Source organism: Prionailurus viverrinus, chromosome D2 (assembly GCF_022837055.1).
Source record: "Prionailurus viverrinus isolate Anna chromosome D2, UM_Priviv_1.0, whole genome shotgun sequence".
NCBI lineage: Eukaryota > Metazoa > Chordata > Mammalia > Carnivora > Felidae > Prionailurus > Prionailurus viverrinus.
In genome coordinates this window covers 11,463,502-11,476,972 of record NC_062571.1, presented here as the reverse complement: position 1 = coordinate 11,476,972, position 13,471 = coordinate 11,463,502, and the positions used below count along the sequence as shown (strand labels likewise).

Sequence of the window (13,471 nt, the reverse complement as noted above, 5' to 3'; positions counted from 1 at the left end):
ATACTGAGTTTGTTATATTGCTACTAATTCTTGCTACTTTTAAGAAATTGTTTCTCCTTGTAACTATAGATCAGTAGAGAGCTTCTATTACTAATATTAGTTACTGACTTTTGATTACAAGTTCTTTCTTCTAGAAAAATCCTACAACACTTTATCTTTGCAGTGATGCAAATGCGTGTGTGTGTGTGTGTGTGTGTGTGTGTGTGTGTGAGAGAGAGAGAGAGAGAGAGAGAGAGAGAGAGAGAGAGAGAATGTTTAACATTTAGAAGTGAAAATGATGGATTAATAAACTGTCTTTGCTCATCAACGGAGTCATTGCAAATATGGCATATTTTGTTTTCCCGACAACTATTTAAAGGAAATCATTTCACATTTTCTTGAATTACTGCTCTTGAAAGAGAACAAATACAAGGATTTGTCCTTGGGAGGTAGAAAAGTAAATGGTAACTATATTACAACTAGTCACGATTAAATTGTTTCCCTCTTCCCCAGTATCTGAAGAAACAAAGTCATCCCGTTGTAATGAGGACTTGAACTTTATATCACAGCCAAGTATCTTAAAAATTTAGAGTGAAAACCAGGTCTTTCCATTCAGTAAGTTGTTCTCAAAAAGCAATTGTGTGTTTTTAAAACTTATAACAGATTTTTCAGAGGACTAAATAAATTATTAAATAAACCAAAATGCTGTCTTGTAAGTAGCCTCCTGGGGCTTCAAAACAATTCCACCTGTGTACTTAAGTTGATATTTTTATATCACTGTCTAATATTTTAAAAATAACCACTGTGTGTTACATCTGTGCACATTTCCTTCCACAAGCTTGCTTACTAAGGGATGCAGATTCCTGGCCATGGCCCAAGATTTCTGCCTAACTAGCCTGAGATCTTCCCCAATTAATGAGTTGCCTAAGGAAAAAAGTTACAAATAAACTTAGTGTATGAAGAGTCTGAAACAAACCTCAAGTCTCACAAGTCAAACAACTCTGAGACTTAAAGTTGACTTTTATTTTTTTTTTCTGATCGATTTGCTAGGAACTGAGGGCATTGTAGAGACAGACAGTCTTTGTTGACATATGGGTTTTTTTTTTAATTCTATTTTATACTTTGGAATATAATTTTATTCACCGATATTTTTAAGGAATCTCATAATGATTATGAGACTAACATGCATTCATTAATAAATGCAATAAAAAAATTTGATGCTGATACAATTTCAGGATTTTTTGGCAAGGCATGCCTTTTGTTATATTGTGACATTTTATACAATGTGAGGAAGATTGGGGTAAGAGAAAGTTTACTTTTATTTCATGAAAGATTTTTATGGTTAGATGCTGTATTTCTAAATTGACCGCTATATTTCTATTTTCATTAAATAGATACTTACAGTTAGAGGAGAAGACTGGTCCCTAAATCTGGAAGCCTATTAGGTTTGAGAATCAGATCAGTGTTCATGTTTGGTTTTGAATATGTTGGATTGTTATGATTTCGTGTACCTGGTGCTTTTCCAGCTTAATAACTTTAAAAATTCCGATTAGTAAGTTAATTGACTTTTTCTGGTTTGTTTGAGATTAAATGTTATTAATTACAATTTGAGTACTTTCATTTTCCATTAGAAATGGAAGATTTTGGTGCAGGGACCATTTATTTAAATGACAGTAATTGAAACTTTGCCAGGCATTTATTTGTTTGCTTGTTATTTATTTTGGCTTTTTCTTTCCCCAGCAAGTTGATGTGGAAAAATGGGTATGTGTTTCCATGTATTTACAAAGAAACTGTGATCTTAAACAAGTGCATGTTTCCTATTGCCTCTAATCTTTCTGTCTTGCTTCCGAGTGTGGCTTGTACTATGAGTATTCAAACTAACTGCTATCTTGTAATGAACACATATTGTACTGGTCTCTACGTAGAACCTTACGAAGTTTTGGTTTTGCTTCTTCTGAAATGAGGTAGATTGGAAAACTCTCCCTACCTAGAAGTATATGCTTTCTATATAATTTGTAATTATGATAGGCTTCTGATCAACAGGAATCAGAATTGTTTATCTCTTATCCAACAAATCTCGACTACTTACTCTTAAAGCCCTCCTGCTTAGCTCTTATGTTTTCCATGCTCTATAGACAGTCTGTTATCTGTATTAATGGAATCTTTAAAAGTACAGGTGTTGTCAGTATTGTGAGGAAAGATGCAGGTGACAGGGTTCTGGAGGCAAAGTGTGGACCAACATTGTGACAAATCATGTAAGGTGGCCATGTTACTACTCCGATGTCACTTTCCTCATCTGCTGAAAGGAGAGAAGAATCTTTACAGTCCTGAACACCCTGAATACCTTTAATTCTGAATGGAAATTAGAGTCTCACCAACACTTTTTTTCCCGAGCATGCAAAACAGGGAAGCATGTTTTATTATTTTTGTTGTATTATTTTGTTTTTATTTGCTTTGTGACTTAATATATTGACTTAAAATTTTTTTTTTAATATTTGTTTATTTTTGAGAGAGAGAGAGACAGAGCAAGAGCAGGGGAGGGGCAGAGAGAGAGGGAGACACAGAATCCGAAACAGGCTCCAGGCTCTGAGCTGTCAGCCCAGAGCCCGATGTGGGGCTTGAACTCATGAAGCCTGAGATCATGACCTGAGCCGAAGTCAGAACCTTAACCGACTGAGCCACCCAGGCGCCCCAAATATTGACTTCTAAAGATTGGCTTGACCGATGGCTTCATTCTATATTTATTATTTTCCCTGATCCTGGGATATGAGTCTCTTGATATTCACAATATTTTTGAGCATTTTGCTACCTGATTTTCAGTAGCCTTTCAGTGGTGTTTCTACCAGTGAAACGAATGCATGTTCACTTGGCTTTTTGTGAATCTTGGCTCTTTTTCACTTACTGCATCCCTTTATATTGATGGAAAGCTTTTTTGTGTTTTTTAATTGCCATTTCCATGATGATGATACCCATAGAATTTTGAGACCTGCTACTTCTATATTATATTTCTGGCGAGAATGTAAACTCATCATCTGTCTCTTCATAGCTAAACGATTACTAATTCTGTTCAACTTTTTTGTTGTTGTTGTTTTGAAATTTCATGTCTTCTGTTCCTATAGTTAGAGTTCTGGTCCAAGCTTTACACTCTTCTTGTCTTGGGAATAAAGGCCTGTCTCTACGAACATGTTGGTCGTCTTTTGGTGGCTCCCTGCCAATGTCTGCTGTCCTAAAATGAGTCTGTCTTTTCTCATTTTGGTGCCCCTTTACTTCCATTAGTCAACTTAGGTGCTGTACCCAGAGATCACTTTTTCTTGAACCAACCAGTCAAGCCACTTTCAAATCTGGAAATAGAATTCATGAACAAATGGGAACCCTCTTTTCCTTTGTCTGTAAGTGTTTCCCTCTCTTCCTCCCTGTGTCTGGTTACTCTTGACCTACCTCACCGTGTGGCTTTTCTTTCTCTCATTTTCGTAACAATTTCACATCTCAGACTTCATTCTTACCAAGTTTATTCGTAAATCTTCGCAGCCGAGGTTGCTTTCTGGATCTGAGAAAGAAAAGGAAGAAACATTGAGCTGAAAATCATGCAGTTCAGCTTTGCAAGTAACTAGCTTTATAACCTTATGTAGGCTATCTGTCGACTGTTATCTCCTCATCTATAGGATTAGAATCTGGACCAGTCCTTTCTTGTTCTAAGATAGTACCATTATATTAACAATAAAACATTGATGCTGAAATATGCTGCCATTTAGATATCATATAATGAAAATTCCTGCTGGCATGTTTTGAGGAAACTGGTAATCATTATGAGTATATGACTCGGTAAATTTTTGGTTTGAGCTCTTCCTTTCTTTGAAGACTCATGTAGTTCAAATCTTACATATTTTCCATTAGAAGTTTGAAATTCGACTGTAACCGGTACCTTGAAGGGTAACAGAAAAGCAGTTTAACCCCCTGCCTACCCACCTGCTCTATGGGGCCTCTACTCCTTTGTCCCATTCCTTAAATTAGGATGGGTCCCATGACCTCTCTTATATTCAGACAGTAAGAACCCCTCCCCCAGTCATTTCAAGTCACAAAAGTCTCATTTTGGTAACCAAATCATGCAATCCTGTGTAATTGGGGGGGGGGGGGGTCTGAAGTTCATGTAGGTTGACCTGTGTTGGAGCTCGGGCCACCCTAGGCTGGAACCCAGGAGGGGAGGGGGGAAGGGGTGGGAAGCTGCCTCTTACTTCGCTCTGCCAGGGTCCTCACACCCTTGCCCGTTGCCCAGCGCTCCTGCCCCTGTCAGGGTGCAGCAGGAACATGGAAGAAGAGGGAAGTTGGCAGGAAGTCTTTTTTAAAAAAAATGTTAATGTTTATTTTTGTGAGAGAGAGCGAGTGAGCTAGCAGGGGAGGGGCAGAGAGAGGGAGACACAGAATCCAAAGCAGGCTCCAGGCTCTGAGTTGTCTGCACAGAGCCTGACCCGGGGCTCCGACCCACAAACTGCGAGATTATGACCTGAGCCAAAGTCGGATGCTTAACTGCTTAACCAACCGAGCCACCCACGTGCCCCTGGCAGGAAGTCTTTCTTGATGACAGTGACCTTCATTGGGCTTGTCAGGTGTTAAGGTGAGCACTCTCTGGGGCACTTGGGACAGTTTTCTGGGGAATGCCCGTCACCAGAAATCTGACCTATGGTTCTCTTGCCTCAGCCAGTGATCCCCCAGCTGGTCGGTGGTGACGACTGCCTTGTCCCAAGGCCTCTTGGGGGCATTACGGACATCCCCAGGCCAGCTCTTTCTGGAGCAGCCTGTCTCTAACAGCAAGCCCCCTCCTTGCCCTCTGCTGCCACAGCCTGCCTAGCCCGTCCCTTTGTCTTCATCTCCAGGCACAGTCGGACACCGGTCTCTTGTGTTCCACCTCCTGGGGGACACAGGTGTCCCCGAAGCCACTCTCTCTAGGCTTGAGGTGAGGGCAGGCTTGGGTGGGCAAGAGCAGGACTCAGAAGCTCCCAAAACCTCCTTCCAAGAACCATCCTTTTGCTCCCCGACCGCTTCTGGAAGACCAGAGCTGGGGGTCAGCCAAGGGCAGCAGGCCGATTTTCATCCGCCCCTTTTGGTGGTATAACAGTAAGTTTGGAATATGGTACTCTTTGCCATCACTTTGTTCTGAGACAGGTGTCCCATTTTAACAATTATACTTGCTTAACTACACAGGGCATTTACCAACCGCAGATTAAGACCTTTAGGAGCCCTGTAAAATTTACATATATATGGAAAGGCAAATGGCTCCTTTGTAAATTTTCTGATAGTATAATTCCGGATAGCTTCATCAAAGGTCAATCAGTCTTAATCAGTCTCTTCCTCCCCCCTTCCCGCCCTTCCTCTCTCCACTGGTTTCCCAGTGTCTCTTTGAGCATCTTTGAGTATTTTGCATTTAATCATAAGCCCATTGAGTAATCAAATGTCGCTCTTCACACACGAAGGGAGAATAACATTGGTGGGTCTGGAGTAGCAGGTGATAGATTGCCTGTTATTTCTGTCTACTGCACCCCAGCCTTCTGGCACCCCTAACCCATAGCATCGGCCTCTGGCGTGGTGCCTGGGGTTGCAGGCCTCTAGCCTCGTGCGTGGGGTTGGGCGGAGCTGGGACGAAGGGATGGAAAACAGTGTGATATTTGTCAGATGTGGAGCAGTGTCTGTAGTCCGAATGAGGTCTCGTACATATACTTGCTCTTTTCAGGAATACGTTGATGCTGTTGTAATTGGTAAGATACAAAATTCTTTCAAATGTTCCTAACTGAATAGCAGTTTAAAAACAGTAATGTGTTTTCATGTGCATGTACTGCCATGTGAGGGCCTGTGAAATGCTTTCATGTTTTCAAGGTTCATACGTGTTTGAAATGGTTTGGAAAAAAATAGAATGTTCTATACTTTGATATACACAATTAAAAAAATTTTTTTAACGTTAATTCATTTTTGAGAGACAGAGAGAGATTATGAGCTGGGGAGGGGCAGAGAGAGAGAGAGAGGGAGGCACAGAATCTGAAGCAGGCTCCAGGCTCTGAGCTGTCAGCACAGAGTCCGACATGGGGTTTGAACTCGTGAACCATGAGCTCATGACCTGAGCCAAAGTAAGACACCCTGGTATACATAATTTTTTATATGTAGGTGGTGATCTGAGTATAGGTGAGGCTTTATGTATCTTCGGGTCATTATGATCCATATGTTTTGTGCAGAGATCAATTTGTTGGTTTTGATTTAGAGAAATTTTTTTCACGAGACAAGCTACAAAAAGAGGAAAGCCCTAAATAGCTCTTTTACTTCATATTTTAGGCGTTCATGCAGCTCAGTGATTTATAAACCTGTGTCAGCGAGCCAAAATGGGAGGATTTATGGTAGCCTTTCAGAAGCATTTATTTTTCTTCGCCCTTCAAAAGAAGAAGTGGATAATTACACACATATATATTGTCAAATTCATGACACTCAAAAGAAAAGGCAGTTCATGTAAATCCTTTCTGTACAGAATTGTCAATCGGTTGAAAATGACAAAAGTGATGACCAATCTGCCCCCCAAATATAGTGAATTATTTAAAAGATACGAGCATGCACCTGTAACCAGATAGTTATTATTATGAGCCATGTGAGAGCATAGCCACAGGCTCAGTGATTACAGGTATCACTGCTCCTTCATGGTAATGAAAGCCGTGCCCCTTTTAGATGATCTCTGGGCCTGCAGTCAACATGCCTGTCAATCAGTTCAGTTTTGGATATTTTCAGTGGAGAATCCCTAGAAAGTTAAGTATTTACATACAGTATTTTTATCATAAGAGAAATAGTTGAGGGTTTTGTTATTACAAATATGCATACATATATCCTATTAGATAGTATATATTGATATACACTTGGACCTTGGAGTTGTTACTTTTAAACTTCTTTTGGTCCCTCAAATATATTGGGAACATTATTAATTTAAAATAACCACCAACATGGATGGACCTAGAGGGAATTATGATAAGTGAAGTCAGACAGAGAAAGATAAATACCAGGTCATTTCACTTACATGTAGAATCTAAAAAACAAATGAAGAAACAAAAAAACAGAAACAGACTCATACATACAACAAACTAGTGGTCGCCAGAGGGAACGTGGCGGTGGGGCGGGGGCGATGGTCAAAATGGGTGAAGCGGATTAAGAGGTACACACTTCCAGTTATAAAATAAGCCACCGAGATGAAAAGTACAGCATAGGGAATATAGTCAATAATATTGTCATAATGTTTGGTGACTGCACTTACAGTGGGGAGCTTTACGTAATCTATACGTTGGTGAAGCAATGTCATACACCTGAAACTAATAAAACATTGCCTGTCACTTATACTTCAGTTAAACAGATAGTCACCAATAACCTCAAGTCTTTGGTGGTGAGAGGTCTTTTTCTTTTTTCAACATCGTGAAATTTACCAGATGTATATCCCCACTTGCAAAGTAGAGGTTACCAGTTGGGGGATTATGGAGAAATCCTAGCATCTTGCTACATGCAAGAGAAAAGATGGCAAATAAGAAATTCAGTGGATAGCCTGTGTGCAAAGTAGGACTTTTCCTGCCCTCAGTGGAAACTTCATTTTAAAAGGTCCTCCTGCATCAAAATTTTGCCCTAGCCTTTCAGATTGTTGGATTGGATGATTCTTTTTAGTGACAAGCCCCCAAATGTTTATTTTGTGCTAATTCCAGATCTATATAATTTTTGAGAAGATTATTTCAGTAAAGGTTCTTTTAAAACTCTAAGGTCCATGTATAGAAGTATTACATTTTTAAATCAGTTGTCATTTCATAAAACTGAAATAACAGCTTGTTTTAGTTTATTTTATTTAAAATTTTTTAATTTTTATTTTTGAGAGAGAGGGAGAGAGGGAGAGAGAGAACGCAAGCAGGGAAGGGGCACAGAGAGAGAGACGGAGACACAGAATCTGAAGGAGGCTCCAGGCTCTGAGCTGTCAGCACAGAGCCCGACATGGGGCTTGAACTCACAAACTTGTGAGATCATGACCTGAAATGAAGTCTGATGCTTAACCGACTGAGCTACCCAGGCACCACTGAAATAACAGTTTAAAAAATTCAAAGTTGAACTGAAAGGCCTAGCTATGGTAGAGGAGCTTTTTCGGTCTCCCGAATCACGGTTTCTTTCTTTATACCAGCAATGGATTGAGTGTAATTATGCATTCTCTTGATGTCCCGTGTTTGATTACAATTTTCCTAAAGGAGTATTGCTATTTGATTTGTTTTCCTACTCATAATCATTTGCATATGCCAAGAAAGCCCTTCAGGTCTCTCAGCTGTGCCAGATCAAATGACATAAACTTACAGACCAAAGACTATTCTGCTTCCGTTTGCCATCCATTGGCCCCCTTCATGGCCATCTATCTGTGAGTTACAGCTCAAGGATGTCTAATTCTCTTCCTGGTTCATGTGAACGTAGCGTAATGGGGGCTCTGCCTCCAGCTCTTGCTCACGTTTGAAGCTTCATCGGACCTACCAATTCGGAAGTCATTTACACTAACCCTTGAACACTGGGTTACTGCCACTTGCCCTTTACCCGAAAGAACTAAAATCTCCCCCTTGTGTTTCATCCTCCACCAGTTTCTTCTAGACAGAAAGCAGCGTCAATTCACCTTGGTGCCTGGACTCTTCCTTTGTTTATAGTCCTCTGTTTCTGTATCTTGTCTAATAGAATTTTAGCTTTTATCTAATGACCTTTGCATGAGGGAAATAAATAATTCTTTCAGTAAAGTGGAAGCATAAGGTGATACTCTCTAACCTAAATCAAGCATATTCTCTTCAATATTTATCTTTAGGCATGAGTTTCTTCTTTTAATCATGTCAGCACCTTTTAAAGGATTTTGTTACTCTTTTTTCTGTTGCTTTTTATCATATCTAGGCAGTGTTTACATTGAGATTAAATTGCATATATATCCTTTTTGTTTTAATGTATCTTGCTTGCTTTTTCATTCCCCAGTGATCCCCTTTGAACTTGTCATAATGTTATCACTTGGTTATCAGTTGTGCTTGAGCCAAACGGACCAACCAGTGGTTTGCACAGAAGGTTAATGTCAGTAATGCCACAAGTAATCTTTCATGTTTTTGATTATCTTTTGGTAATGTGTGTCTGGTACATGAGCTGTTCTTTCTCATGCTGCAGATGGATATTTTGGCCTTTGCTAATTTTCAGTATTTGTTTTCTTTTATCCTATATCAGGATTACTCTCCCCAGTGACTTGCCCTTCTTGTAGTTAAGACACTACTTAGGAATTGTAAATAGCAGCCCTCTGTTCTGACTCTCCTGACCGTTCTTTTCTCTATTTATTACAGTTCTGATGTAGTTTAACCTAGAAAACAGAAAATCAGCCTGAGAACATTTCTCAAGGAAAAATCTCCGAAACTGAGCTCAATTAAAAAAAAAAAAACAACAACCAAAAACTCATGAATAAAGTATCTGTTATAAGCTATGATCTGTACCAAAAGTTTGGAATTGTGTTTTTCTTTTAATTAAGGCTTTAAAAAGGATTTTTCCTAATTCCTCATCTAGTGATATTTACATCACTAGAGATCTCATAATAGGATCTGATTGGCCAGTTTCATCATGGAAAATAAATTTTCTGATGTCATTTACCATTGATATCACTTACAAAATTGTAACCAAACAGCCTATATTTTTAAAGCTAAGAATGAAATGGTTCTTTACACATTTTCCTTAAATTTTTGATATTAAAGAGTCACCTGTCCGTCTCACTCAGAACAGCATGCAACTCTTGATCGGGGTTGTGAGTTTGAGTCCCATGTTGGGTGTACAGATTACTTAAAAACAACATTAAAAAATATAATATTAAAAATGAAAAAAAAAACCCCAAAGTAGAGTTTCCATTTAGTAACATGTAAATTACTATGCATGTATGTTTCAGGAAAATAACTGTGGTATTTACAAATACTATGTTAGATAACTTCCCCTTGCTGTTGTCTTTAAAATGAATGTGAACGTGTGTATCTTTTCTCTTTAGGACTTAAACACTGTGACAGCTAAATTTAACCCTAAGTTTGGAAATATATTGTTATTTTTCCTTCTTAGCTCTTTGGCATCTGTGAACCTCTTCTAAGAGGAGGCAGTCAAATTTTATGGGTCTAAAGAAAAATGAAGAAATGTATGTACAAATTAGGTTTTGCAGAAGTAAAATGAGCTATTATATATGCAAATCATAAGAAGAGAAATGTTTTAAGGGAAAAAGAGAAAAGTTTTTGTGGTTTTTCTTTGAAATACACATCTCGGAATATGTAGTATCTAGAACCTGCTTATTGTTGTTTGCATGACCTGTAAACAGCTTATCGCAGCCTCTTAATTTACAATCCACCTTACCTGTTTCTAATCCACTATCTTTACTAAACTTTGTTGGGTTGCTGTTTTATATCACTGCATTTTTATGCAAGAGATAAAAAAAAGTTATAAAGCATTTTTGAGTATCATTTTCAGAATATACCTTTGGTTCTTTTGGTGCTTAGTGGCTATGTTATAAATCGAATCATGCATTAAAGTACAGCAGCATGTTTTCACAGAAGTAGGAAAAACTGATATAAAGACAATTTCAAAGAGAGTTTTGCCTGCTACAGCTTTCCTCTAGCATGCAGTTGATACTAAGTTTTCTTGTGATCTCACAGTGAGGGTGGTAGTTTTTTTATTGTTCACATTAACTCTATTTTGAGCAGTGGAATCTTTATAAATAAGAGATATTTTTAAGAAGTCTTTGCAAAAATGTATAACATTTTCTCTCTTTTCCTTCTGCCCCTACAGAAATTCATGATGAAGGTAAGACATTGGATCATCTGGTCTATATGTAATACTTGATGCGTTTTAAATTTGGTTACATGGATTTGTTTTTTAATTCGTGGCACTTTTCTTCACATTGTCAAGTTTTTAAAAATTAAATCAAACTTTGGAACTTGTAAATTTAAATAAATCACACATTTAAATTTGACGTCTTAATGAACAACGTTTGACATTTTAGGTCATATTGTACGACATTAAGTTTTATTTAGCCGATGTTAGGAATTTCTCCTATCAAAACTTATTTTTTTTCACAGCTTTCCATTTAGAATTTTCACTCTGGGGATCATATTGGCTGTTTTGCTTTTAAAGCTGTCTTGCATGAATACAATATGAAATTTATACTCTGGGAAATTGGAAGAGGCACCATGAAGCTGCTACAGGAGAAGTGAAAATAATTTAACCCCCTTTCATTTCTTAACCAAATTACAAAAGTGGAAAGATCTTAAAAGACAAGTTGAAAGGGGAGAGAAAAATACATGACGTGTTATTGAAGGAAATATGAGGAAGAAGAGCAGAATGTCATTCTTTCGAGATATAAACTAGAAGTTTTTTGTTTTCTTTTTATGTACCTACCATTTTTTCTCATATAGCATTCATGAAATTTAATTTTTATTTGAAAAGCCAAGAAACAATGTGTAGAGAAATTTATTGTATTCACTCAGTGAAGGCTTAATATAATTTAAAAATCCAAAAGAATGTCATTTCTTTTTAAATTTATTTTTAATATTTACTTAATTTTGAGAGAGAGAGAGACAGGGTGTGAGTGGGTGAGGGGCAGAGAGAGGGGAGACACAGAATCCCAAGCAGGCTCCAGGCTCCGAGCTGTCAGCACAGAGCCCGACGTGGGGCTCAAACCCCACTGTGAGATCACGACCTGACCTTGAGATCACTTAACCAACTGCACCACTCAGGCACCCCAAAAGAATGTCATTTCAAAAGATATAAACTATGAAACCTATTAAGTCATAATTCTGGATGTAGATTTAAAAGGTCGCATGGAAGAAAAGGAAGCAAAGTGTCCATGGTAGAGTGTCTCTTGAGTCTATGTCTGTCATTCATATTTTCCAAAACTCTGTACTATGAGTGTTGTGGGGTCCCCACAACTGGACCTATTCATTAACGTTAAGAATTTGACAGTTGGGGTGTCAGAGCAGATGACTTCTTTGAAGCCATCTATCATCAAGGACACAAAACATTTTCCTAAATTTCAAATAACAGAAGATACTACTATAACCTTAACATTGGGAAGAGAGGACATTAACCACTTAATTAAACATCATGAAACAAGCATTGTAGTTGGGAAATGGTATAAATAGCAGCAAAACATGAGTATGTCCTCTCCTTGCAGATATGAATACGTACCTAATGAAATGGGGTTTGAAAAATTCAGTTTTTTCTTGCCAAATCTGCATTTACACTGCTCTTTTTTCCATCTTGCCGTTTTATCATACCAGTCTCTTATCCAATGTCATATCTACTTCCCCTTGGAAGAGGATGAATGGGATGGTTACCTTAAACTTCTCTTTCAAGCGTTTTCATGAGAGCAGGTTCATAGAAAACTCAGTGCAAACAGAAAGATGATGTAGAATGGAGGAGGGCACGTGTGGGGAGCACTGCGTGTAGGAGACGAGTAGTGACCAGACAAGTTCTACTTCTGAAACCAATATTGCACGGTACGTTAACTACCTAAAATGTAACTTAAAAAAAATAAAGATGATGTAGAATCAATTCAAACCAAGTAGCATACCTGGAATGATTTGATTAGGGTCTAATTCCCTTTAACTGCAAAGCCAGAAGCCCGATGGCTTATTTTTGTACCTGCAGTGGATGATCCAGAGAGGTTAGAATCTAAGCAGAGGGTATATGTGTGAAGTTACAGCAATTTAAGCCACTTAAACGGGAAAAGATGCCGAATTTTCTTTAGCTTTCATCTTCCAATCGTGATTTGCTTTGGGTTTCATACCTGGACAGGCATTGTTTAACCTCCTAGAACCAGACAGATGTTTCCTTGTGGTGAGAGCCCATTTCTACTCTTGGCGCAGTGGTTGGTTCATAGACCTTCGGTCTGTTTCCCCAGGAGACCTTTAGGTTAAGACACCCATCAGAGGTACACCATCCAATGCGAAATGGCCATCTTGACAGCGTTCAACTGGCTTCGTCAGACACACTTACTCTGCACCGAAGACAGATTTCTCATCAGTTGTTATAATCATCTTGTGAATCTATTACGTAATTCCCTATTAAAGAAGGCAGGACTGCGAGTGTCTGTGTCCTGCTGCTGGGGACCCGTAGGTTGACCGGAATACCAGGCCCCCCAATTCTGTGTGATTCCTCTTTGATCTTGTGCCGTTCACATTTGCATTTTTTAGGTCATTGTCAGATGATTTAAAAATTTAAGCATGGAGATATTTTTCCATTTTTCTCCCTGGAACACCTCATTTCCCAAATTTGTTAGGATTTGAAGGTAAACTTAAAAGCTTCTCTGCTTAAATATCTGAGCACAATGAAAGAAGTTCTCTAATACAAATTTCTTGTTCTTCTCTGTTGTTTCATATTTTGGCATGCACTCAAGGATCACCTGCAGTAATAAATTTCTTTTAAGATTTCATTGTTTTACTTCTAACATGGCATGTTA

The 13,471-nt window shown here is 38.4% G+C and overlaps 1 protein-coding gene across 1 annotated transcript in view; it reads left to right on the top strand.

The window, feature by feature from the left end:
* RYR2 (ryanodine receptor 2) overlaps positions 1-13,471 on the top strand; it is a 756,803-nt gene that overhangs the window by 291,060 nt on the left and 452,272 nt on the right. The window contains exons 4-5 of the mRNA XM_047824653.1: positions 1,720-1,740; positions 10,801-10,815. Coding sequence (XP_047680609.1) covers positions 1,720-1,740; positions 10,801-10,815 — 36 coding nt within the window. The remainder of the gene's footprint in view (positions 1-1,719; positions 1,741-10,800; positions 10,816-13,471) is intronic.